Consider the following 26,570-nt stretch of genomic DNA (forward strand, 5'->3'; position numbering starts at 1 on the left):
TCCCTCTCTATAGAACAGACAGGGTTGTGTCTGATGCAACAAGTCACAATTTCCTAATATTTTGCAGTGAATGGAAAAGAGGAGGGAGGGAGGGGGGACCTGGGGAAAGTATTTTTGAATGCAGATAATGGCATATTTGCCTAATAAACCCAATAACAAAGTTTCTTAAAATCGCCTGGACTATTGATTTCTGCAAAAAAATAATAAAAAAAAAAATACGACAGTGACTCTTTAAAGAATATAAGGAAACTCTTAGAATGTAGAATTCTTTGGGCTACAGGATCTACATACATGCAGAAAAAGTAGAAGTTATTTATAGAAATTGTGTCAAATAAAAAGTCAAAATGACATCAGCTGATCCCTTCGAGAGATGAGCGCAAGCCCGATCATTCGCTATTTGATTACTGGTGGCTGAAGAAGTTGGATGCATCCATCTTTTTCAGCCACTGGTATTCAAATGCTGAACGATTGGACGAGTTTCGCTCATCTCTAATGACTACATGTGTAATGAAAGACAACATGCAATTTTAATTTAAAGGGGTTATCCAGTGCTACAAAAACATGGCCACTTTCTTTCAGAGATAACACGACTCTTGTCTCCAGTTCAGGTGCGGTTTGCAATTAAGCTCCATTCACTTCAATGGAACTGAGCAGCAAAACTCCACCCAAGCTTGAGATAAGAGTGGTGCTGTCTCTGGAAGAAAGTGGCCATGTTTTTGTAGCGCTGGATAACCCATTTAAAGAAGCTCTCCAGGAAATGTTTTTCTTTGGGTCATTCTTTATATAATGCTGCCCTGTTAGAAAACATAACAAACATAATAAAATTCTTACCTCTCCATGTTCCCTGATATCCCAATGTGGCCTTTTCAGTGTCCCCTGATTGCACCTCCTCTACTTCCAGGACTAACTTGTCAGCACGCTCGGCCAATCGCTGGCTGAGACGTTACAGTGCTGCAGTCAGCAGGGGACACCAGAGAGGCCACATTGGGACCATGGGGAATGTGGGGAGGTAAGAATTTTATAATGTTTATTATGTTTACCAACAGGGCAGCATTATATAAACACTTTTTAAACATTGGATAACCCCTTTAAAGGGAAACTATCTTCAGGTTATAGGCATCTAATCTGCTGATATGTCCCTATAGCACACAAGGCACTGAGGATGAAGGTACGTTTCTTACCTTTATCCTCTGTACCATTTTTGTGCACTTTGTAGTCTAATCCATATGTTAATGAGGATGTTTGGTGCACCGGAGGAAGGACTACCACCCTCAGTGCACCTAGCCACCCTGTCTGCCCCTCCCAATAAATATTACGGTGATGCTCTGCAGTAAGGTTATTTGGACACTCATCACTGCAGAGCATTGGATGAATATTAATTAGAAGGGGTAGGCCGGGATGAATTGGTGCACTGAGGGTGGTAGTCTCGCCCCCAGTGCATCAAACCACCTCATTAGCATATGCATTAAACTAGAAGGTACACAAAACAGTGCCGAGGATGAAGGTAAGAAACTTGCCTTCATCCTCAGTGCTTGATGTGCTATAGGGACTGTGAGACACTGAAGGGGTTAATCCTGGATGGTCGCTATGTTTCACCTGTATTCAGCTATTACACCTACTAGGACTGAGGGAAGTTCATGTCTCACTATCTGAGACATGGAAAAACCAGGGATGTGGTGTGATCTCCAGCAAAGGTAGTTGCTGGGGATGTATTGATAAAGTGTGTTTGGGCCGGGTTTTTAGGAATGGATGGCAGGCTTGGTAGTGGGGCTGTCCATTCCACTTCCTCCACTCCAGATATTGTTTGGCATCAGACGCCACAGGTGCTCGGGCTGGATCATCAGCAGCTTCATAAAGTGTTGTAGAGCCATGGACAGAGTGAGGCTGGGTGCAGCTGAGTGAGCTGGAAGGCTGTAGCCTCAGGAGAAGCCATATACCTGACCAAGGTAAAACACGGGACTGTATATAATGTGTTATGTTCGTGCGACTGCAGCGAGTCGTAGCGTATAGACAGGGCCGTCTTCTGTTTAGTTAGTGCTGGACAAGCAGAGTTTATTTTGTGTTCTGCCTAAAGCCAAGGCTGTTTATTTGTTTTCTTGTATTGGATAATAAACGCAGGCAAAGCCTGTACTTGGACTTCATTCGTTTGAGCCTGTTGACTGCTGTTCACACTGCAATCCTGCACTCTACTGAGCAAATCCTCCCACATATGGTGCTTCGGAGCGGGCAGTGAAAAAAAAAAAAAAAAAAAAAAAAAAAAAAACGCAGTCTTAAAGAGAGACACACTATAAAGACTCATTTTGTGACCTGTGTATGTCCTGGGTGAAAGCTGCAGGTGAACTGCATAAAAAGACTACTGCAATGGAAGACCTGGTCAAACAAATGATCCAAGCCAATCTGCAGCAAAAAGAAACTAATCTGCAGCAAAAAGAAACTAATCTCCAACAGCGAGAGGAGACTAAAGCAATCATTCAGGCCATGCAGCAGCAGCAGCAAGCACAGGCTCAGGCCATGCAGCAGCAGCAGCAAGCACAGGCTCAGGCCATGCAGCAGCAGCAGCAAGCACAGGCTCAGGCTCTGCAGCAGCAGCAGCAAATACAGGCCCAGGCTAATGTACAACAGCAGGAGACGAATCGTCTACTGATGGAACAAGTGGCTGCACTGAGAGATGCAGTAACTTCACAGCGGACTGCAACTGCTGAGGGGCAAAACACAAATCTGCAAGGGGCCCGAGGAGTGCAACCGTCCGTGAGGGCCACAGTGCAAGCTGCGCTGCAAAAGATGACTCCTACAGATGACATAGAAGCATATCTCACCATCTATGAGAGAGTTGCTGCGCGTGAAAGGCTACCCGTGGACCAGTGGGCAGATGTAGTGGCGCCTTTCCTCACAGGCGAATCACAAAAGGCCTACTATGACCTGAATGAGCTGGACTCTCGGGACTACACCAAGCTAAAGGCAGAGATCCTTGCTCGGCTGGGGGTAACCATGCAGGTGCGTGCAGGCCGAGTGCACGCCTGGACTTTCTCAGAAAGCCTACCCCCACGGTCCCAGATGCATGACCTGATCCACCTAGTGACAAAGTGGCTACAGCCAGAAAAGTGTACTCCAGCCCAGGTGGTCGAGAGGGTTGTCCTGGATAAGTTCAACCGTTCCTTGCCGCCTAGGATACAGCGATGGGTTGGACAAGCCGGCCCTACTGATGCAGACCAGCTGGTGAACTTAGTAGAGAGGTATCGTGCCACAGAGGAGCTGCTACAGACCTCTACCAGCCGGAGCAGTGCCAAGGAGACCAAGTCGGCCAAAGGAACTGGTAAGACTGCTCCATTTACTGCCGGTGGGAGTCGAGTTGTAAAGGGAGGTGGCTCAGAGGGTGAGTCTGCGGTTGGGCCACAACGTGGGTCTCGAGACCAAGGCCGCATACAATGTTGGCGGTGCCATGACTGGGGTCACATAGCCGCTCACTGTCCCCTTACCACCGAGCCCATGGACTGCACCGCCTCCAGACGTGTCTCCCTATATGCACACCCCGTTCTGGCCGCAGAGACTATAACCGAGACTGAGCCACAGATGTGCACCGTGTGCATTGGGGGATATCCCGTCCCGGCTCTGCTGGACTCTGGAAGTCTTGTGACACTAGTGCATGGAACTTTGGTCAATTCGGGGGCCTACAGTGGAAGGAAAGTTGGGGTACTATGCATACATGGGGACACTCGGGAATACCCCACTGCTGTTATTTGCGTAGACACACCTTGTGGTACAACTACACATGAAGTGGGGGTTTGTTAAATCTCTTATACATAAGGTGATACTTGGAAGGGACTTTCCGTTATTTTGGGACCTGTGGAGGGGAAGGCACACATGGTCTGCTGAAAATATTAATGTTGATGGTAATAATGTGTGTCAGGGAGTAACCCCCGAACCATATGACCCAGATACTGAGGTACCAGCTGTAGGGGTGACCCCAAGTGGAGATGACAGTCTTCCCCTAGCTGTACTGGCTGGTGACACTCAGAATGAGGAGGAAGTTCTGGACATGCCAGAACTAGAGGTATCACGTGACAATTTTGGGACCGCTCAACTTAGTGATCCCACATTACTGAGGGCCCGGGAAAATGTAAAATGGATAAATGGTGTATCTCAAGTCCCAGGGGCAAATAAGGAATACCCTTACATGGCTACTAACAATGACCTACTGTACAGAGTAGATAAGGTAAGAGGGGAGGAGATGGAACAGCTAGTTGTACCCCAACCATATCGCCGTGTAGTCTTAGAGCTGGCTCATAAACATGTGCTAGGTGGTCACCTGGGGTGTGAAAAGACCAGAGAACGGGTCTTACAAAGGTTCTATTGGCCCGGTGTACATGAGGATGTTAAAAGATACTGTGGCTCATGTCCTGTGTGTCAGCTAACTGCCCCCATGTCTCATTTTAGGAGCCCTTTGGTACCCCTACCGATTATAGAAGTACCTTTTGACAGGATCGCTATGGATCTAGTGGGCCCAGTAGTGAAGTCTGCTAGGGGACATCAATATATATTGGTTGTGTTAGACTATGCCACACGGTATCCTGAGGCTGTACCCTTGCGAAACACCTCCTCGAAACTTATTGCCAGGGAGCTATTCCATATGTTTTCCCGTACAGGCATACCCAAGGAGATCCTCACGGACCAGGGGACGCCATTTATGTCAAAGATCATGAAGGAGATGTGTAAGCTACTAAAAATTAAGCATCTACGTACATCAGTGTATCATCCCCAGACTGATGGCCTGGTGGAGAGATTTAACAAAACCTTGAAGGGCATGTTAAAAAGGGTGGTCAGCAAGGATGGGAAGGACTGGGATTGTTTGTTACCATATTTGATGTTTGCAATCCGTGAGGTACCTCAGTCTTCCACAGGGTTTTCCCCGTTCGAACTAGTGTATGGTAGACACCCACGCGGCCTTCTTGACATCGCCAAAGAAACCTGGGAAAATGAACACACCCCCTACAAAAGTGTCATAGAGCACATTACCCTGATGCAGGACAGAATAGCAGCGGTCATGCCCTTAGTAAAGGAACACTTAGAGCAGGCACAAGAGGCACAGAGTCGGGTCTATAACAGGGCAGCTAAAGTCAGGACCTTTAACCCGGGTGACAGAGTGTTGGTATTGGTACCCACTGTAGAAAGTAAGTTTCTGGCTAAGTGGCAAGGGCCCTATGAGGTAATTGAGAGAGTGGGGGAGGTTAATTACAAAGTGTACCAGCCTGGCAGGAGAAAGCCTGAGCAGATATACCATGTGAACTTGCTCAAACCCTGGAAAGATAGGGAATCTCTTTCAGCTGTGGGTGTGCTAAATAGGGGTGTTTCAGTAAAGTCTGGGGTGAACACCCCTAGTGAGAAGGAACCCGAGGTGCGTATCTCAGAGACCCTGTCTAAGGTGCAAATGCAGGAAACAAAAGAGTTTGTGCTTAGAAACAGTGATGTGTTTTCGGAAGTCCCTGGGCGTACATCAGTAATCAAACACAACATTGTCACTGAGCCACAGGTACGGGTCCATTTGAAACCGTACAGAGTACCCGAGGCTCGTAGACAAGCCATATCAGAGGAGGTCCGAAAAATGTTGGATCTTGGGGTTATTGAAGAGTCAAAGAGTGATTGGTCAAGTCCCATTGTCCTGATTCCTAAACCAGATGGTACACTGAGGTTCTGCAATGACTTCAGAAAGCTGAATGAGGTCTCAAAGTTTGACTCTTACCCGATGCCACGGGTTGATGAACTGATAGAGAGACTGGGACATGCTAGGTTTTTCTCTACATTAGACTTGACTAAAGGGTATTGGCAGGTACCACTCACTGACAGTGCCAAAGAGAAGACTGCTTTTGTTACCCCTGATGGTCTTTTTCAGTATGTCTGTCTTCCCTTTGGGCTACATGGGGCTCCTGCCACTTTCCAAAGATTGATGGATGTTGTCTTGAAACCTCACCGTAGATATGCGTCTGCATATCTAGACGACATCATTATTTTTAGTGATGATTGGGAAAGTCACTTGGCAAAGGTACAGGCTGTAATTGATTCCCTCAGGGCTGCAGGGTTGACGGCCAACCCTAAAAAGTGTGCGTTGGGTTTGGAGGAGGCACGTTACCTAGGGTACATTATAGGAAGAGGTGTCATAAAGCCCCAAGTTAATAAAGTAGAGGCAATCCAAACCTGGCCCCAGCCAGTCACTAAGAAGCAGGTGAGAGCTTTTTTAGGTATTGTGGGCTACTACCGCAGATTCATCCCTAACTTTGCCACCATTGCAGCTCCCCTGACAGATCTAACCAAGGGAAGTAGATCCATTATGGTAAAGTGGAGTGAAGAGGCTGAGCGGGCGTTCCAAAAGTTGAAGTCAGTCCTCTGCAGAGAACCAGTCCTAATTACTCCCGACTTCACCAAAATGTTTGTGGTACAGACAGATGCTTCCGATGTGGGTTTAGGGGCTGTCCTGTCCCAAGAGGTTGGGGGTGAGGAGCACCCAGTCACCTATCTTAGTAGGAAGCTTACACCCGCAGAGAGAAATTACAGCATCGTTGAACGTGAGTGTCTGGCGATAAAATGGGCGCTAGAGTCCTTGAGATATTACCTGCTGGGTCGACACTTCAGGTTGGTAACAGACCATTCCCCTCTCACCTGGATGAGCCAGACTAAAGAGAGAAATGCACGGGTAACAAGGTGGTTTCTCACACTGCAGAACTTTAAGTTTACCGTAGAGCACAGGGCTGGTAAACTACAAGGGAATGCTGATGCATTGTCTAGAACCCACTGTTTGTTGGCTAAAGGTGTTCGCCCCCACAGGTTCGAACAGAGGGGGAGGGTATGTGAGACACTGAAGGGGTTAATCCTGGATGGTCGCTATGTTTCACCTGTATTCAGCTATTACACCTACTAGGACTGAGGGAAGTTCATGTCTCACTATCTGAGACATGGAAAAACCAGGGATGTGGTGTGATCTCCAGCAAAGGTAGTTGCTGGGGATGTATTGATAAAGTGTGTTTGGGCCGGGTTTTTAGGAATGGATGGCAGGCTTGGTAGTGGGGCTGTCCATTCCACTTCCTCCACTCCAGATATTGTTTGGCATCAGACGCCACAGGTGCTCGGGCTGGATCATCAGCAGCTTCATAAAGTGTTGTAGAGCCATGGACAGAGTGAGGCTGGGTGCAGCTGAGTGAGCTGGAAGGCTGTAGCCTCAGGAGAAGCCATATACCTGACCAAGGTAAAACACGGGACTGTATATAATGTGTTATGTTCGTGCGACTGCAGCGAGTCGTAGCGTATAGACAGGGCCGTCTTCTGTTTAGTTAGTGCTGGACAAGCAGAGTTTATTTTGTGTTCTGCCTAAAGCCAAGGCTGTTTATTTGTTTTCTTGTATTGGATAATAAACGCAGGCAAAGCCTGTACTTGGACTTCATTCGTTTGAGCCTGTTGACTGCTGTTCACACTGCAATCCTGCACTCTACTGAGCAAATCCTCCCACAGGACATATCAGCAAGTAAGATGCTTCCTACCTGCTGATGGTTTCCCCTTTAACCACTGTGATTGCATTGGAATTAAACAGATGGCATTGTTGGACTAGTGACTGTGAGTGTATGATATGATACGGGCAAAAGGAAAAACTCCTGGAGTACAAAAGACAGTCATTCTTAATGTTTAACCTCACCATCTTCATTCTCCACATAGAGACGCAGCCCTGAGTTATATTTTGAGTTCAGTAACCAGTGGTTACTGGCAGCTGTCACATCAAAGACCAGCCATCCTTCATCCCCGGTCTGTAAGCCTTCGTGGTCCAACAACGTTAACTCGGGCTGTCTGTTAAAAAGAGAGAGAGAAGTCTTATTACATTACTGCATGTACTTCAGATCAGTAGTTAGTTAGACTTTACCCGACTAACCCAAAAGGCTCTACAGCCCAGCGCAGTTTAGTGTTATACGTACATACCGGTTTGCGTGTTCTCGGTGTATCTCATAGATGCTGATGTGAAGGGTCCTGTTTAACTGGCGTGAAAAACTGCGCGTTTTGAAGAGTCGAAACTCGGCTGCTGTCACAAACTCTCCGGTCGGAATCTGAGTCATGTCAAACTTAAACTCCTTCCAGTATGGCTTCTGATGGAAGATATCTCTGTCATTTTCAACTGTAAGCATAGAACATGATCATTGTCTGATTTAGTTGCCATCCCGACATGACAGGATAGAGAACAGAAGTAATGTTATAATGTTTCACAGCTGCCATAAATTTCACTTATAAATTACAAATATTTTGCACTAAAAATTTAATGAATAGCTTCCAACACCCTCCACTTTATTATTTATTACTCAGTAAAGCAGAACATTGTAAATTCACAATGCTGGTGATATATAATTATTTCTATGTAAGGAACATACCGCTGATAATCCCAGTCCTAGCCATTTTACCCCTTCCATGTGACGGTCAATAGCACCTGCAGCATCCAAGTAGTTAGACAGATGGAGGGGTTCCCCTCTGTCATCCATTGTGCCCCTGCAACGGGATCATAGGGTGCTGATGGTTATCCAGAAGGTCTAAAGGCCCTATTACACAGAGCCTGATTCGGCTGATTATCGCTCTATGTAATAGAGACAACGATCAGCCAATGAAAGGATCATTGGCTCATCATTTCTTTAGGCCCTGATCAAAAATCATCGTCTGCCGACCGACATTGCTATGCGATGCACAGCTGACAATTCAACAAACAGTTTACATTACATATCCACGTTCCTGGTCTCCTCCTGTGCTTCCTCCCTGGTCTTGCGCACTGCAGCTTCAGAACAGCCTGTCTCAGCTGACAGGCTGCTCAGCCAATCCCTGGCCGCGGCGGTCCCGGCCTGCTGCTCCTCTGCACTCACATTCCCAGGTTCTGTGAGTGCAGAGGAGCCGCTGGAGCACGACGGGCGAGTGAAGTTATGCATGTCCAGTGATATATACTGAGATCGGTGTGATTGGGTCTGGGGGGATCTTTGTAGGTAGAAGTATGCAATAATACAATATCCTTTACAAAACACGCACAACCTGATATCCGCGGCTCCTTTGTATAATATTGTATACTATCTGGAGATAGTTTTTATGCATTTCAGCTGAGTTTTTATGTAAAAAAATTTTTTAACAAGTGCATCATGTTTGTATACTAAATGTGAATAAAGAAATACAATTTTTTATGAAGTACACCCATATCTTTTTATGTGTAAATGTTTAATAGTGAGTTTTCTATAGCGGAGACAACGGACATTTATAATAGGTGATATTTGGTAGATACAGTGTATCTGAGCCCTTTCCGTTGCCTGACCTGAATATCCCTTCTGTGCTGCCTTCAGACTCGAGGAAAGTATAATTACGGTAAGCCTAAATTCCGACTATGTTCCCAAAAAGCCTTTTTTTGGCTGTTTGAGTCCAAATAACATGCATTATTTCATAATAGCCATCATTATGAAATAACAGCACTTCTTTGGACTCAAACGGTGAAGAAAAGACGTTCTGGGAACATCAATGGGCCTCAATTGGTTCCTGGATGAAGTTGAAACTATTGTAACTAAAACTCTATGGAAAACTGGTACTTGGTTCTGAAGCTTCAAAATATTAAACCAAAGAAATCAAACGTTATGAATGTTATAGAAAAACATGCAACTAGATGAGTATAGGTAAAAAAGTAAAAATAACAGTTTAACTGCTGGTCACTTTACACAGGCTATTTATTGGTTGAGTGAGTGTTCTTAGGGTCCATTTACACAGAAAGATTATCTGACAGATTATCTGCCAAAGATTTGAAGCCAAAGCCAGAAAGAAGCTATAAACAGAGATCAGGTCATAGAGATCCCGGCCTCAGATTCCCAGAAGCGCAACTATGCACCCGGGATCGCAGGCATCGCACTGGAGTGAGCGGCTTTCGGACCGAAAGTCCGAAAGTTCCGCTCATCTCTAGTAATGACCTCTGTCTACGACAGGAGCTGTCCAAAACAGCAGCAAATCCCACAGCAAACCCTACTGCTCTGGACAGTTCCTGTCATGGACAGAGGTGGCAGCAGAGAGCACTGTGTCAGACTGGAAAGAATACACCACATCCTGCAGCACATACAGCAGCTGATAAGAACTGGAAGACTTCAGATATTTCAATAGAAGTAAAATCCAAATATATATAACTTTCTGCTGATTTGAAAGAATTTTAGTTTTAGTTTAGCTGATTTTTTTAGAATTTTAGAGTTCACCTTTAATCCACCCCTTTCCATAGACAACACAGAATCATTCGACTGTGCTGAATGTTCCTGTGTATGGGGAAAGGAAAAGAGAGAGATAACTAAGGGATGAATAATCGTTATTGAGGGTGTATGACCACCTTAAGGTTTTGATCAGAAATTACAGAATTATTTTTAAAAGAATGCAGTACAAGCCGGGAGGGATGGAACCAAAGTATAGGTCTTGGGTGACAATATTACACGTACATGTCAGTGATTGACAGCACCATTTTTTTTAACTCCTACACTCAAGTGTTCATTTCTATCATTCATCGATCTGACCTCTTTATTAAAAACATCGGTAAGACAGGAAGGCCAGGAAGTATATATAGTAGTTGTTCCTGAAGTCGTACTCTAGAATATCACACAGCGGCACGGCCATGAATGTTGGTACACATATGGCATTTATTAACCTGTGGTACTTCCTACAGAAGAAAAGAGAATGAAGGAAATGAATAGTCAATGTAATGGTATCTGGCCATAAGAAGCAGAATAATAGTGATTGTAAAGGCTTGTGTAAGGTCGCTGCCCTCTATATGGCTTCCTCAGTCATGTGTGCAGTAAGGGTTGAAAGACAAGTCCCGCTATTTTAATAAGGCTCGTAAAAGTAATCTCCTCTCCATTCCTAGCTGTATTATCGGAGGCCCTTCCAGTCATTTCCTCTCCCAAGCCCTGGGTGGTTATGAAGACACCACAGCGTAATGGGCCTCAGGAATCCTCCTCTGCTCTGCTTCATAGGCTTTAAGGATTCTTCAGAAGGCCCACAAACATTTCAGATAGAAATAATAAGACTCAATGAGACTCCTTTATGGCACATCTTTAAATACACTTTGAGGTGTTGATCATAATATGGTTAAATCTGTATGATATTGCTAGGTACTACCATGTTTTCCCAAAAATAAGACATCCTGCTAAAATATGACACCCCCACTATACTACCAACTAACCTAAAATAACCCCCCCCCCCCCCCCCCCTAAAAATAAGGCTCCCTTTCAAACTAAGGCACCCCCTAAAAGTCAGACCACTAACCACCCAACCAGCCCACTCACCTAATCCCCTTGTGGACCGTGACAGCTAGCGCCGCAGGTTCCATGGCCCCCACGACCGTCCGCATGTCCTGACGCACCACCGGATGTACCAACGTCCCCCACTGCCGCATGTACTCGTCCCGTCGAATGCTTCTGGTCTCCTTGTCCTACAGGATGTTAGTGAGTATTCCCAGTGGGGTTCCGGGGGGAGAGAGCCAAGGGGGGAGGCCGGAGGAAAGAGCCGGGGCAGGGAGAGCCGAGGGGAAAGGATGGGGGGGACAGAATTAAGACATCCCCCGAAAATAAGACATAGTGCCTTTTTGGTAGGAAAAATTATTATAAGGCACTGTCTTATATTCTTTTCATGAAAGATTTATTTCTGCTGCTAAATTTACAGTTCCCAGTTAGCAAAATAAAAGTTAATATTTAAAGGGCAACTCCAGCTAAATGTTTTTCAGTACTTATCAGCTGCTATATATCATAGACATAGACATAGGTATGTAGGACAAATGTGGTATCCTACCACGGGTGCTTCCTATGTCACACCTGTCGCAAAAGCCCTTTTACTCAAAGCTAAGTGGTGATGAAGGTAGTTTATTCTGTCGCCACTAGATGTCAGTGTTTATTATGTATGTTCTTATGGATTGCAAAGCTGAAGGTTAACAAAGGGTTACTGTTTCTTATATATTATGTATTTTATTGTCCAATGGGGATACCCTTCTCTTCTGACCTATCATTTCTCTTCTTTTCTTTGCACACATTGCTTTCCACCTCTCACAGGGTCTTTTACATACCCCTGTAGGAAGTAGTCACTGTGTGGGAGGAAGTGTAGTGCCAGACTTACCCAGATTCTTGTAGAAGAAGGACACAAAAAGCAGACGTCCCTGCTGTAGCCAAGCCAGGGCCTGGCTCTGCCAGGACCCTTGTCCGGGACAGTCGAACCTACACATGTGTATGAAGCAACCAGAGACACTCAGCTTCTCTGTCTATCCATTATATCTACTATGCAGTGCTAGACACTACAGAGGGTAGAAAGTCTGGGATAAACCCAGCCCACGCTGATAACCACTCTACAAAGTGCAGGGCAGTATCCTGATATACAGAGGGACTAGCCTGGATAGAACAAAGATAGCAAAAGGTCTACGTGTTCAATCACACAGTGCAGGTGACACCGGGACACCCTTGGACACTTAGTTTCACCCAGGTAACCATGTCTGGGGCTTGTATCACCCTATTAGGACGAGTACCTTGACACTGTAGAGCAGAAGGTGGTCAGACATTGGTCTAAACACTTCCTGTAGGACATACAGTAGCTGATAAATACTGAAATACTTGAGATTATTAAATAGAAATCTATAGAACTTTCTGGTGCCAGTTGATCTGAAAGATTTAGTTTTTCTGTTGGAGTTCCCCTTTAAATACTATATATGCAACAGATTTATAAATATAATACATGTGATGGCATCATCTTTGTCAGGAGAATCTTAAAATAATTGTTCACATGACAGACTGCTGCGGATGTGGAGAGGTCTTGTGGCTCTCTGCTGGCATGGTGAAGTGGACAGCTGCATGGTGGCAGGATGGAAATCATTATGTCTTCTGCAACAAAACATTAAATCTCACAATTTTACCTCTTTAAAAATAGTTGTCGTTCATGCGCCAGATGTCATGTATTTGCTGTCCGCTTCTACTGTTCTGTTCCCCCAAAGTCTAAATATTTCCCTTTAAAGCCGACGTATAAGAGCGGGTTTGTGATTTCGGGTTATGAAATGTGAATAGAAGTAATCGAGTACAAATTATGGTAATTGGTACAACCTAAACAGAAGTACCCAATGTTCAAGTGCCCCCAGGCTATTTCCTCCCACGTGAATAAAGTAATGAGTTTACTTTTCAAGATCTCTTAATGTGGTTTTAATATATAAATCGTTGCCAAATGTTGACATATGGAGGAGCTAACTGTATATAGGAGGAAGATGAAAAGAACATATGCAAAATCTAAATAATGCTAGGAAGAACTGTGAATGCACCATGCACAGAACCTTTCCTGAAAACTCCAGGTTGGGTTATTCCCACTAGGAACATAGCAATTCCGATGGATCCCTTCAAGGCTTGACACATTTTTCACATCATATAAGCTAACAGTAATGTAAACAAAATAAAAACGTATACTCATTGTGGCTTCGAGGGGAGATAGTTGTGATAACTGCATTCCTGCTGCCTGAAAATGGAGGGAAAGAAAACAGGCCTTCATAGGCAAGTGCAGGGGATGGTATCCTTGTAACCGTTCTAGGGAACAATTCTCAAAGTGTTTTCAGTGAAAATGGATGTGCAGTACTGAATGTACCAGTTCATGGGGATTTCAGTGATGTTTTTCCCTTCCACTGACGTCAATCAGAACAGATTGCATCAAGCGCTGCTGGAACTTGTACATTCTCTTTCCTTAATATTACATACATTATATGGCTAAGTTCACACAACGTATTTTTCTAATTAATCATGGCCGTTGTTGCAATTTGCAACACCCTCCATGATTAACTGAAAATATATATTGCATTAAAGTCTATGGAACACTCTGTATACATGCCGGCCGCACAAAAAACTGACTGTGCAGACAATGTAAAGTGCTTCTCCAGCCGCACTTTACATTGTGTGCCATCGGTAATTAGAATGCAGGCACAACAGAATGCGCCCACATCCGAATTCTAAAGAAGTTAAGTTCATCAGACACAGGTCATTCTGTGACACGTCCGTGTCACAGAACGGCCGGTGTCTTATGTTGTGTGAACCCTGCCTATGTCTGCAAAATGCCAAAAAAGTAAAACAAGTATCAATAACAGAATACATGAGAACACTATAATAACCCGAACTAGATTATCGTAGGGTGGGTGATTCATAGTTACATAGTTTGTAAGGCTCAAAAAAAAGACATAAGTCCTTCAAATTCAGCCTGTTACCTTATAGTGCTGACCTAGAAGAAGGCAAAAAATAAAAAACAAAAAGGGACAAAAATTACTTCCAGGCTCAAATCTGGCAATCAGAATAAATCCCTAGTTTAACGACCCTTCTCCAGAATCTAGAGCCTATAACTTGTAAAAACTTGTAATTATTACACCCCAGAAGCAAAGCTGGGCCTCTTTTCAACTCTTCTATTGAGTTCACCATGACCACTTCCACTGGCAGAGATTTCCATAGTCTCTCTGGTAAAGAATCCCCTTCTGTGTTGGTGTGGAAACTTTTTTTCAAATAGATCTTAGGAGAGATCTCTGTACAACCCCTTGATATTTTCAGACACAGTTATTAGGTCATCAGCCTACTTTTTTTTTTTAGGCTAAATAACCCTCATTGTGATCGTTGCGAGTACTATAGTCCCCCCACTCCATTTATTACTCTGGTTGCCCATCTTTAAACCCACTCCAGCCCCACTATATTTTTCTTGTACACTGTGAACAATATTATATCTGCTTTCTTCAATTTGAATACTTTCTTTGTCATGTGCAACTGTGCCCCGTTGGATTCACCCCTTGATCTTATTTGCCTTGACAGCAGCTGCCTGACACTTGTTGCTGGCAACTGAAACTCCTTTCCATGTCAGTGTTACTCAGTGTTTTCCCATTTAGTGCATGATGCCAGTCTGGATTTTTCCTCCGATGTGCATGACTTTACAACTATCACTGTTGAACCTCATCTGCCACTTCTCAGCCCGAGCCTCCAACCTATTCAGATCCATTTGTAACAGCGCACTGTCCTCTGTAATATAAAACACTTTGCACAGTTTAGCACAGTATTCAAAAATTTACATTTTTCTGTACAATCCCTCGACAAGGTCAGTAATAGTAATGAGTGAGTACTAAAATGCTCGGGTGCTCATTACTCGAGACAAGTATTTCCCGATACTCAAGTGCTTGTTTCGAGTAACGAACCCCATTAAAGTCAATGGGAAACTCGAGGCATTTTTGCAGGAGACTCAAGTTCGGTAGAGGGAAGGTCATGTGAAAACCTGTCAAGCTCAGAAATTAATGGAAACACAACGGAAATGGACAGGAAACAGCAGGGGCAGAATGTATGCATGCCTCTGAGGCTGCCTAATAGCACCATTATGCCTAATTCTGTGCAACAGCCTGGTTAAAACCGAGGTAGGCATATGGGCCACCAAAAACTCAGCCTGACACAGCATGGCAGTGACAACACAGGGAACCATTAAAACAGAGGTAGCATATCATGAACCAGCCAAAAATTTCAGCCTGACACAGCATGGCGGTGAGGACAGAGTGAACAAGGTACAAGCGGTAGCCAGTCAGCCTTCCAAAAATTATACCAGACCTAGCATGGCAGTGAGCACACAGAGAACCATTAAAAGTGAGTAAGGAAGCAAGTGAGCCTCCCAAAAATTAGGCCAGACACAGCATGGCATTGACCACACAGAGAACCATTAAAAGTGAGTGAGGAAGCAAGTGAGCCTCCCCAAAATTAGGCCAGACACTGCATGGCATTGAGCACACAGAGAACTCCCAGGAGCAGCAGTATCCAACATGGATGACAGTGAAGGCCCAGCAGTAGTCAACATGGATGCCAGTTAAGGCCCAGCAGTAGCCAACATGGAGGCAAGGGCAGGCACAGCAGTAGTCAACATGGATGCCAGTAAAGGCCCAGCAGTAGTCAACATGGATGCCAGTTAAGGCCCAGCAGTAGTCAACATGGATGCCAGTTAAGGCCCAGCAGTAGCCAATATGGAGGCAAGGGCAGGCACAGCAGTAGTCAGCAGTAGTCAACATGGATGCCAGTTAAGGCCCAGCAGTAGCCAACATGGAGGCAAGGGCAGGCACAGCAGTAGTCAACATGGATGCTAGTAAAGGCCCAGCAGTAGTCAACATGGATGCCAGTTAAGGCCCAGCAGTAGCCAACATGGAGGCAAGGGCAGGCACACCAGTAGTCAGCAGTAGTCAACATGGATGCCAGTTAAGGACCAGCAGTAGCCAACATGGAGGCAAGGGCAAGCACAGCAGTACTCAACATAGATGCCAGTTAAAGCCCAGCAGTAGTCAACATGGATGTCAGTTAAGACCCAGCAGTAGCCAACATGGAGGCAAGGGCAGGCACAGCAGTAGTCAACATGGATGCCAGTAATGGCCCAGCAGTAGTCAACATGGATGCCAGTTAAGGCCCAGCAGTAGCCAACATGGATGCCAGTTAAGGCCCAGCAGTAGCCACTGAACGGCCTTGGTTCGACTGAGTGAGGTGTTTGGCACTCATATGCCTGCGCATGCTGGTAGTGGTTAGGCTGGTAGTGGTGGCTCCCCTGCTGATCCTGGCGTGGCACACGTTGCACTCTACAGTCCGTCGGTTATCCGCACTTTCTTTAAAAAACCTCCAGACTTGGGAACATCTAGCCCTGGCCACGGGAGTTTGACTCCGTGAAACAGTTGCTGATCTAATCGCTCTGCCCCTGCTTCTCCCTCTGCCCACCCCTCTTCCTCTTCCAAGCGGTCCTGCGGGTGAACTTGCCTCCCCCTCAGAAGCACGGTCTTCACTAGGCTTATCCACCGAGCTCGGGTCAGTCACTTCGTCCTCATCCACCAGCTCTTCCTCCATTTCCTCACTCTCCTCCTCACTTTGAGTTACATCCATGACAACAACCTCACTGTCTGACAACTGGGTCTCATCGTCATCTTCAGACACCTCTTCCAACCCCGCTTGCAAGTCCCCACTCTCATCACCCACTGACTGCGTGAGCTGCATAGTTTGGGCATCAGGACAGATCGACTGCTCCGGTTGCTCTGACTCAGGGAAGGGTCCAGAAAACAGTTCCTGGGAGCATGGTGGTGGTGGATCTGAATCCCTTCTTTCCCTGGAGGGGCCAAGCTGTGGGGAAGGAGGCTGAGCTAATGGAGCAAGGGTTCCACTCCCTTGGGTAGCGTGGGCGGACTGGTGGAAGACTGGGTGGTGGATAAGTTACTGGACACATTATCTGCTATCCATGTGATCACCTGTTCACACTGCTGCGGTTTCAATATCGGTCTACAATGAGACCCCGTAAGTTGGGCAAAGATGCTAGGGAGTGGACGTCTGCGGTGTGCCACTGCTACCTCCTCAACAGGTGCTGCTGTGTCACCCTGCCCTGAACCACAGCCTCCGGCAACGGTACCACTTGGAACCCCACGCCCACGCCCTCGTCCTCGACCCTTACCCTTTGGCGGTCACCATTTTATGGACACTGCACAGTATCGAACTTAGATAGGCCTTGCGTATGAAATACAGAAATCAGGAAAAATACTTGTGCTCCCACAAGTTTTGGGGGGGCTGTATGGTACAATCTGGTAGTGGCTGGACCTAGACACACGCTGGGATACCCCCTTACAATGAGCAGTGAAGTTTTATGCAGGTGTACTACAAATCCCAGCAATACAGTGTAGTACCCACTAGTTTAGGGGGGGCTGTACGGTACAATCTGGTAGTGGCTGGACCTAGACACACTCTCTGACACCCCCGTCCAATGAGCAGTAAAGTTCTATGTAGGTGTACTACAAATCCCAGCAATCCAATGTAATACAGCAGCACCACCAGCCCCAAAATCAAAAAAAGAGTACACTGAGCACTTCTTAGGGGTCTGTATGCAAAACCTAATGTCCCTTTTCTGCCAGCAGCCGATCACCACAGTGTGCTGGTTACATCGTGGCAGCAGCACTGCAAGTCCCAGCCAGCAGTCTGTAGTAATACTATTAAAAAACTATTTGAAGTTTATATTACTAGTATTCTCTGCCTACTGGAATGCTAAATCCTACACTGACACTCTCCCTGAGAAGCAGCAGCTCTGTCCCTGATCTCTCACAGCATGCGTCTGAAGCGAGCACTGCCGGCTGCACGTTTTGTATGGCAGGGTCATCTGATCTGGCCAACCAATCGCTGCTATCGACATGTATGGGTCCCACGTGATCGCAGGATGTACCAAAGAGTCTCCTGCATGTTTATTGGCTGAGAAATAGCTCCCAAACTTACAGGAAACGGATGATGAGATTTTTTCGAGTATCGCGAGATGCTCGTCCGAGTAACGAGTACCATCGAGTACCCTAATACTTGATCGAGTACCAAGGTCGGATGAGCATGTTCGCTCATCACTAGTCAGTAATGAATAAATTAAAAAGAATAGGGACCAAAACTGACCCCTGTGCTACCCCACTAGTGACAGTGACCCACTCAGTATGCAGCATTAATAACCACCCTCTGTTTCCTATTAATAAACCACTCTCATGTAATGTACCAACCTTTTATGTGGCACAGTATCAAATACTAGACACACTGACTGTAACTTCCAAATATCAGAATCAGAATGAGGCCTTCCTCATATACAACTTTAGCACATTGCTTTTTGGGGATGAAAAAAAAATGCCAGAAAAACACCTTAAAAACTGCCTGCAGTTTTTTTCTACCTTTTTACATTTTTCTGCTGTTTTCTAATTTATTTTAAACTTTTAAATTGTTATCCAACGCGTTATTATTTCCAGTGCCAATTTATAAATATTAGGGTTTTTTTTCTTGCATTTTTACCCCCACTAAAAGTCTATGGGTTGTGATTTGCTGCTTTGGTATCCCACCACTGGTGTTTTTGTTCTTTGCACCTGTCCTAAAGTTCTCAGGTTAAACAAGTGGTGGATGAGGTATTTTAAGTATCCCCACTAGGTGTCAGTATTTCTTGTGTGTATTACTACTATTGCACAGTTGAAGGAAGTGATGGGTTAATTGTCTTTTTGTACCATGTGTTATGTGCTGACCTATCTTAGGGGCTTCTTCTGTCTGTCCTATCCTCTCAACTATCTCCTACTCACAGATCTGGTCGTCTTATGTGCAAGTGTTTATTGGAACTTTTGTCAAGTGAAGGGGACTCAAAGGATCTGCAGCTAACATCTTGCTTCCAGATACCATAGGACAGAGGGTATACAGTATATACAGGGTGGTCCAAAAGTAGGTGGACAGTATGTTTCATAGGGTTATGAAGGGGGAGATTTATCAAACATGGTGTAAAGTGAAATTAGATCAGTTGCCCCTAGCAACCAATAAGATTTCACTTTGCATTCCTCACAGACTCTTTAGAAAATGAAAGGTGGAATCTGATTGGTTGCTAGGGGCAATTGAGCCAGTTTCACTTTACACCATGTTTGATAAATCTCCCCCTTCATAACCCTATTACACCTACTGTCCACCTGCTTTTGGAACACCCTGTATATATATAGTGGTGCCTTGGATTACAAGCATAATTAGTTCCGGGACCGTGTTTGTAATCCAAATCACTCTTAAACCAAAGCAAATTTTCCCATAAGGAGCCATTGAAATGCAGACAAATGGTTCCACATCCCAAAAATAATGATTTTATATTCTGAATAACAGGTAAAATAAACATTTAGAAAGCTAGATATGTCATATTCTAAGTTACTGTACAGTATAGAAATCAGCATGTGGTGTATAATGTATAATATGTGCATGAGGATGAAAAAACAGACGCAGTTTGTAGATGCAGAAAGGAACTGCAGATGCCCATAATGCAGGTGCATAGTACAACAGGTTAGAAAAGAGAAGCAGGGCTGCTGCCAGAGGTCTGTGTGGTCACATGATCACAATGGGGAAGGGGTGTGTGTTCAGCATGGACCAATCAGGAAGTGAGAATCACATACCTATGCAGGAGGACAGTGACAGAAACTTTTCTATACAGCAGTGTGAGTGGCTGAGTGTAAGTGCAGGCACATTATAGCAGCAGTGTGTATAGCTAAATGTAAGTGCAGGCACATTATAGCAGCAGTGTGTATAGCTAAGTGTAAGTGCAGGGACATTATAGCAGCAGTGTGTATAGCTGAGTGTAAGTGCAGGGACATTATAGCAGCAGTGTGTATAGCTAAGTGTAAGTGCAGGGACATTATAGCAGCAGTGTGTATAGCTGAGTGTAAGTGCAGGCACATTATAGCAGCAGTGTGTATAGCTTAATGTAAGTGAAGGTACATTTTAGCAGGAATGGAGAGGATGGGAAACACAAGGGCTGACAGAGACTGCACAGAGCATGAAGGACTGAGCAGTACAGATGTGGGCACACACATGCAGCACTCTCTGTCAGGGGAGAGAGGGGTTACAGCTATGAAGAGATTACCTCCACAGTCCTGTCCCCTGATGTAAGCCCCAGCCTGAAGTGGATCTGCTATAATTTGGAAGGTGAGGGAGACTTCCTGGGTCAGAGTACAGTGCTGAAGACCACGCTATGCAGAACATGACCCTCCCCGACTTTCCCTCCTACCCCAAAAACTGTGAACTCTTTTTGCATAACGCTCTTAATTCAAGTTACTCTTAAACCAAGGTACCACTATATATATATATATATATATATATATATATATATATACACTTGTTTATTATGCTTGCAATTTCTGTAAGTGCGTACCAGCCTAGATGGTGACCGTTCTGTGCTGGTTACACACTTTTTATTGGGCACAACATAGCAGGGATAACAATGGTTGATGTCACATGACAAATCCACCCATACAGGTTGCGTCTCATTAGGAGTAGCTCTCTAAATGCACCAGAAATACATATAAATCTACTTTTCATCTAATAAATTAACATACTAGAATACACATTGCGCAGGTCATTTGAGGTTAGAATTTATTGTGGATATATGGGTATAACTCATGAAAAACATCAGCAGTGTATTCATAAGCTATGACTTTACACTAGACCTGTGTTTGTCTGAACTCCTGCTGGAGGCTGACATGACTGTGCCAGATATGGATATTAAAGGCCTCTGAGGTATAAAAAAAGCAACAAAGCTTCCCATTGTCGCACTTTGTTCCTACTTTAATGTTGGTTGTTTAATGATTCTACAGTACTAAAGTTTCCCTCCTACACAATGCCAGCAGAATGTATTTTCACTGCAGTGTGGTGCGGATTTCATTGTAAGCATCCTGTAGGCCCTTCTCTTCTATAAATGACACATCGTCTGTAATTACTAGTCCTGGCTGCCTTTCTGTGTTTTTTCAGACACTAAATTAAAAGGAGCTTTAAAGTGATCAACCACATCACATGTGAGGAGGCCAGAAATAAGCAGACAAAATGAGCCGAGCATCAGGCCAGGAAATGCAGACCATAAATATCACAGATTTATAGAAATTAAAAAGCCATGGTTGCACCATTTTCGAGGGACTCTTCATAAATATCGGAAGCCAAATTTATAGCTTAAAGAGGTTGTCCGGGAAAAACAATAGTTGGCCAGGCTGACGGGGTTGAAGAGGACATGTCGGTAATGTATACTTACCTATCCTGTTCTCTCAAAGCTGCCGGATCTCGGGTCACCTGCTCTACACCGCTTCCTGTGTTTTCATAACATACAATGGCGTCGTGCTCCCACCAGAAATAGTCACTCAGCATAGATTCTATACTGAGCGTCTGTTTCTTATGGGGGCAGCGAAGGAACGGGACAGGTAAGTATACATTACTGTCCCCCGCGGAATGGCCAAGTATTCATTTTTCTTGGACAACCTCTATTAAGCGTCACTGTCGTTAAAATTTTTATTGCAGAAATCAATAGTACAGGTGATTTTAAGAAACTTTGTAATTGGGTTTATTAGCCAAAAAATGAATTTTTCCATGAAAAAGCAGTTTGAAGCCCTCCCTCTGTCTTTATGGTTTTCCTATGGAGAGAGAAAGTAGAGGCAGCAAAACAGAACAACAAGGAGTTAATTTACATTCACATTGGGCTCTCTCCTCTGACAGTCACCACTGACCTCTCTGACCTCTGAATGGCACTGTGAATAGCTCCCCCGCTGAGCAATCCTTTGTTCTTTGCTCTCAGCTGCCCGCTAATCTCGCTCCTTCCCCCTCCCCCCTTCATAGACCAGACAGATCCGACTGATGAAAAAACTGTCGAGATTTCCAGATTCTGAGCAGTGGATGAAAGAAAGGAGAGGAGAGAGGGACCTGGGAAAAGGCTTTTTACATGCAGATAATGGCAGATTTGGCTAAAAAACCCAATTACAAAGTTTCTTAAAATCGCCTGGACTACTGATTTCTGCAAAAAAATTTTTTTATGACAGTGACTCTAAGTGTACATAAATTACAGTACTGCAAATGTATATTCATTATTCCTCATCAGTCCTTATATGCAGGACCAGATTGAGACTGTCTACAGCATGGAGCAGTTTATTATTATGAACATACTCCCCCTCCCCTGTGACACCACTAACAGCTTTTCCGCTGTACTCGGCTCTTTCTGTCGCTTCATAGGAATGAATAGAGTGCCGTCCCAAGGCTATATTCGTAAGAGAGACGGCAGGGTTCAGGGATCCCAGGGGGTTTCATTGGATTTAGTATACAGGATTTGGTCAGTAACAATATGGTGGAGATGGTAGTGGTTGTGGTGTGGCGGTAATATTTCCTTCCTATATACTGGTATTATTGGTAATATTGGTCTCAGTATAAAGGATTTGGTTACAGAATGGAGGTAATATGTATGGTGATATTTCCTATACACTGGTATTATTTATAATATCAGTCTTGAGATTAATATATATATACCTATCTATATATATATATATATATATATATATATATATATTATACCAATAGCATCGCTTGGTCGAGGAAGGGGGGGCTCAAGTTGATCTCTTGCACCAGGGCCCAAGAGACATTAGCTATGCCCCTGAAGTAGATTATAGCCTAATTTCAAACCATTTATATGGTAATGACTTAAGGTGGTGTTCTCATCTCCTATTTCTCAGCTCAGCACCACCACACCCCACTTTTACTTCCTGGTTCGGTGCAGAGGGAGCAAGGAAGGGACACAGCAGTGCTGAGCTGAATCCAAGCCCTGTGGGATGTCAGAGGGAGCCATGGAAAAAATAAAACATACTTACCAGCTCCTGACCACACAAGTCCCGTCACTAACTGGCCACCACTCCCAGAGCTAAGAGTGGTGGTCAGGATCCAAAGAGCGGTGGTCGGTAATCATTTTTGCTCCTAAATAACGGCCATTATGTATGCCTGAAATGGCAGACATTCAAAAAAAATCTGTCAAATGGCAAAAAAAAAAAAGACGCTGTGTGGTCATGGTCATTCTCTGCCACATTATAGCAGTTTTGAGATCGCTATAAATTCCTATAGCTGCAATAACACTCTGCTTGTGCTCACTGCCCTGAACTGCCATTAAATGAACCTGTTTTCAGTGAATAGCCCCTATGATCAAATACATCATTGAAAAGAAGGCATTTTCGGGACTTTCTTTCAGTATCTTTCCAGTTTCTCAACACTTGCTCAGAAAGAATGTGGGTGGGTGGATTGTGGTAACCCGTTCTTTAGAGTAACCAAAGTCACCACAAGTAAATTATAGACAGAAAAGGCCAAAATGTGCTGCTTGTGTTTCTATTTGCATAAAAACTCAGGTAAATATAACACATTGGCCCTTGGTCATTTCCTATTTATGGCATATGGTGTATTTACAATATACTTTTACCAGGTTACTATAGTATCAGTTTTATATTATCTGTAAATTGTGGATTTTTATGGTGAATGGACCACAAATATAGGTGGAAAATGTTATTTTCAGGGCCATTGGAGAATGTTCCCTGTATGCCTTTGTATCTAGTGAGCTTGTACTGTGCATGGAAGTTGAATGGCTAGTATACCATGTAAACCAGACAGTTCACTTTAATTTTTTTCTTATTCTTCATGCAATGGCGGCACGACACTCTCAATGTTTACAGATCTCCTATAAGGTACAGAAGCTTGATGGTTGCAATACACTCCGACTGGCAGTATTTGTTAAAGGGGTTATCCAGCGCTACAAAAACATGGCCACTTTTCCCTCTCTCTTGTCTTCAGTTCGGGTGGGGTTTCACTGAACTGGATACAACAGTAGGGGGAAAAGTGTCCATGTTTTTGTAGTGCTGGATAATCCCTTTTAAAGTCCATATAAAGTCCATAACACAGCATTTGTAACCCTTTCCCACAAGTCATTGTTAACTTTATGCAAACCAATGTGCAATGTTGATGTACACAAGAAGAGGGTCATTACTGTTATGTCCCTATCTCTGAGAGTTGTTCCCCACTGGGCCTCTCCTCTCACTTTTCAGTGATGTTATTATGTTGGTATGGTATAAATTTATTATATAAATGAATTGTTGTATTTATACGGAAAAAAAAAAAGTGGAGCACATTAGTAGAGATAAGCGAATTTACAGAACTAAGCAAATCACTTAGTTATCTCAGCAATCTGCTTATCAGCCTTTGAAATCTGTACCACTTCACCCTGAATGCTTGGAAAAGCTGGATCCAGTCCAGGACTGGATCCAGCTTTTCCAAGCACTCGGCATTGAGCAGCACGGAGCTGCATGGACTTCAAAAGCAGCAGGCTGATAAGCAGATTGCAGAGCTAACATAGTGATTCACTTCATTTCTACTGTAAATTCACTCATCTCTACACATTAGCCATATGGAGATGTGCTTTGTGTTAACAGATTTAGGCTATATTCACACACACAGAATTTTGAGCCATTTTGAGACTTTTTACGGCTAAGAATGTTCCTGTATTATGGCTGCCCAAGTTGTTTTTATGTCATCTTAGGGCCATATTACTTACTGAGCCTATTACACGGCTCCATAATCGTGCAGGAAGGGCTGTATATATGTTGTATATTGGCAGTCCTGTTTCGCCAGTGATTGGCTGAGCAGTACCTCAGACCACCCCACTGGCTGCGGAAGATACCAGGGAGCAGGCAGAAGCACCGGGGAGCATGGAGAGGTAAGTATAAACTTTTATTTCCTTTACACATTCACCAGCCGTTGGCAGCCGATGATTTTAGATTATCGCTCCATGTAATAGGGCCTTTACCCTCTAATGTCTAATCTTACTTATTCTTATGCTGATTAGGTTGTTTTGTACATTGGGCGGCTACTTTACCTCAATGATCTGCCCACCTGCTGCCTCCTAATGCATATTCATGAGGAGGGCTGGCAGATCAGTGCACCAAGGAGTAATGTATATCTCATTAGTACAGCCTCAATAGCATAATAAATAATAACAATGTTGTGTACAGCCATAATTCAGATACATTCTTGGGGTATGTGCACACTGAGGAAAAGGCGAGGAATTCAGCTTGAAATTCAGCTTGAAATTCCTCCCGTAAAATATGTACAGGGCAATGTCCCATTGTGTTCAATGGGTTTTCTGCTCTGTTGTTCACACAGCAGAATTTCCAAGCAGAATTTTCTGCTGTAGATCTGCTAGAGGAATCCTATAGAAGTCAATGGGGGGCTTAAATTCTGCTTGAATTCTGCCTGAAAACTTTCAGCTACAATACCTCGAGAATTGCTCAGTGTGCACATACCCTTGGGGTATGTGGTAAGGTGAGGAATTAGGTGAGGAATTTCTGATCTGGCAGAATAGGAGCTGAATTTGAGCGGAATTCAAGTGGAATGCAAGCAGAATTTTAAGCAGAATTCAAGCCCTGTTGACTTCTATAGGATTCCTATAGCAGAAAGAAGTGACATGCCAGGAATAGGTGAGGAATTAGGGTATGGCACACTGAGGAAAAGGTGAGGAATTAGGTTAGGAATTGAAGAGGAATTTCAGCTTAAATTTCCTCCCGTAAAATATGTACAGAGCAAAGTCCCATTGCGTTCAATGGGTTTTCTGCTCTGTTGTTCACACTGCAGAATTTCCCAGCAGAATTTTCTGCTGTACATCTGCTAGAGGAATCCTATAGAAGTCAATGGGGGGCTTAAATTCTGCTTGAATTCTGCCTGAAAACTTTCTGCTTCAATTCCTCGAGAATTGCTCAGTGTGCACATACCCTGAAATTCCTTGTCTATTAAGCTCTGGCAGAATAGGAGCAGAATTTAAGCAGAATGCAAGCGGAAATCAAGCAGAATGGAAGCAGAATGTAAGCCCCCATTGACTTCTATAGGATTCCTCTGGCAGAATCCGCCCAAACAATTGACATGTCAATTCTTTGGCCCCGTTCACACTGAGCAAGAATTTTGGAATTCTGCGGCGGAGCGCTCCGCTGCGGTATCCCGCCTTGCTCAGTGTCTCACTGTCAGTGAATGAGTGGCCGTCATTTCTTAAAGGAGAAGTCCGGCGAAATTTTGTATTAAAATATTGTATTGCCCCCCCAAAAGTTATACAAATCCCCAATATACACTTATTACGGGAAATGCTTATAAAGTGATTTTTTTCCCTGCACTTACTACTGCATCAAGGCTTCACTTCCTGGATAACATGGTGATGTCACTTCCTGGATAAAATGGTGATGT

The 26,570-nt window shown here is 44.3% G+C and overlaps 1 protein-coding gene across 2 annotated transcripts in view; it reads right to left on the reverse strand.

The window, feature by feature from the left end:
- Positions 1–26,570, reverse strand: part of LOC138793101 (bone morphogenetic protein 8A-like) — a 45,723-nt gene that overhangs the window by 16,527 nt on the left and 2,626 nt on the right. For both annotated transcript variants that reach the window (XM_069971420.1, XM_069971419.1), the window contains exons 2-3: positions 7,957–8,149; positions 7,679–7,827 (exon numbers count right to left, since the gene is read on the reverse strand). In XM_069971420.1, the coding sequence (XP_069827521.1) occupies positions 7,679–7,827; positions 7,957–8,149 (342 nt within the window). The remainder of the gene's footprint in view (positions 1–7,678; positions 7,828–7,956; positions 8,150–26,570) is intronic.

Source organism: Dendropsophus ebraccatus, chromosome 5 (genome assembly GCF_027789765.1).
Source record: "Dendropsophus ebraccatus isolate aDenEbr1 chromosome 5, aDenEbr1.pat, whole genome shotgun sequence".
Taxonomy (NCBI): Eukaryota; Metazoa; Chordata; class Amphibia; order Anura; family Hylidae; genus Dendropsophus; species Dendropsophus ebraccatus.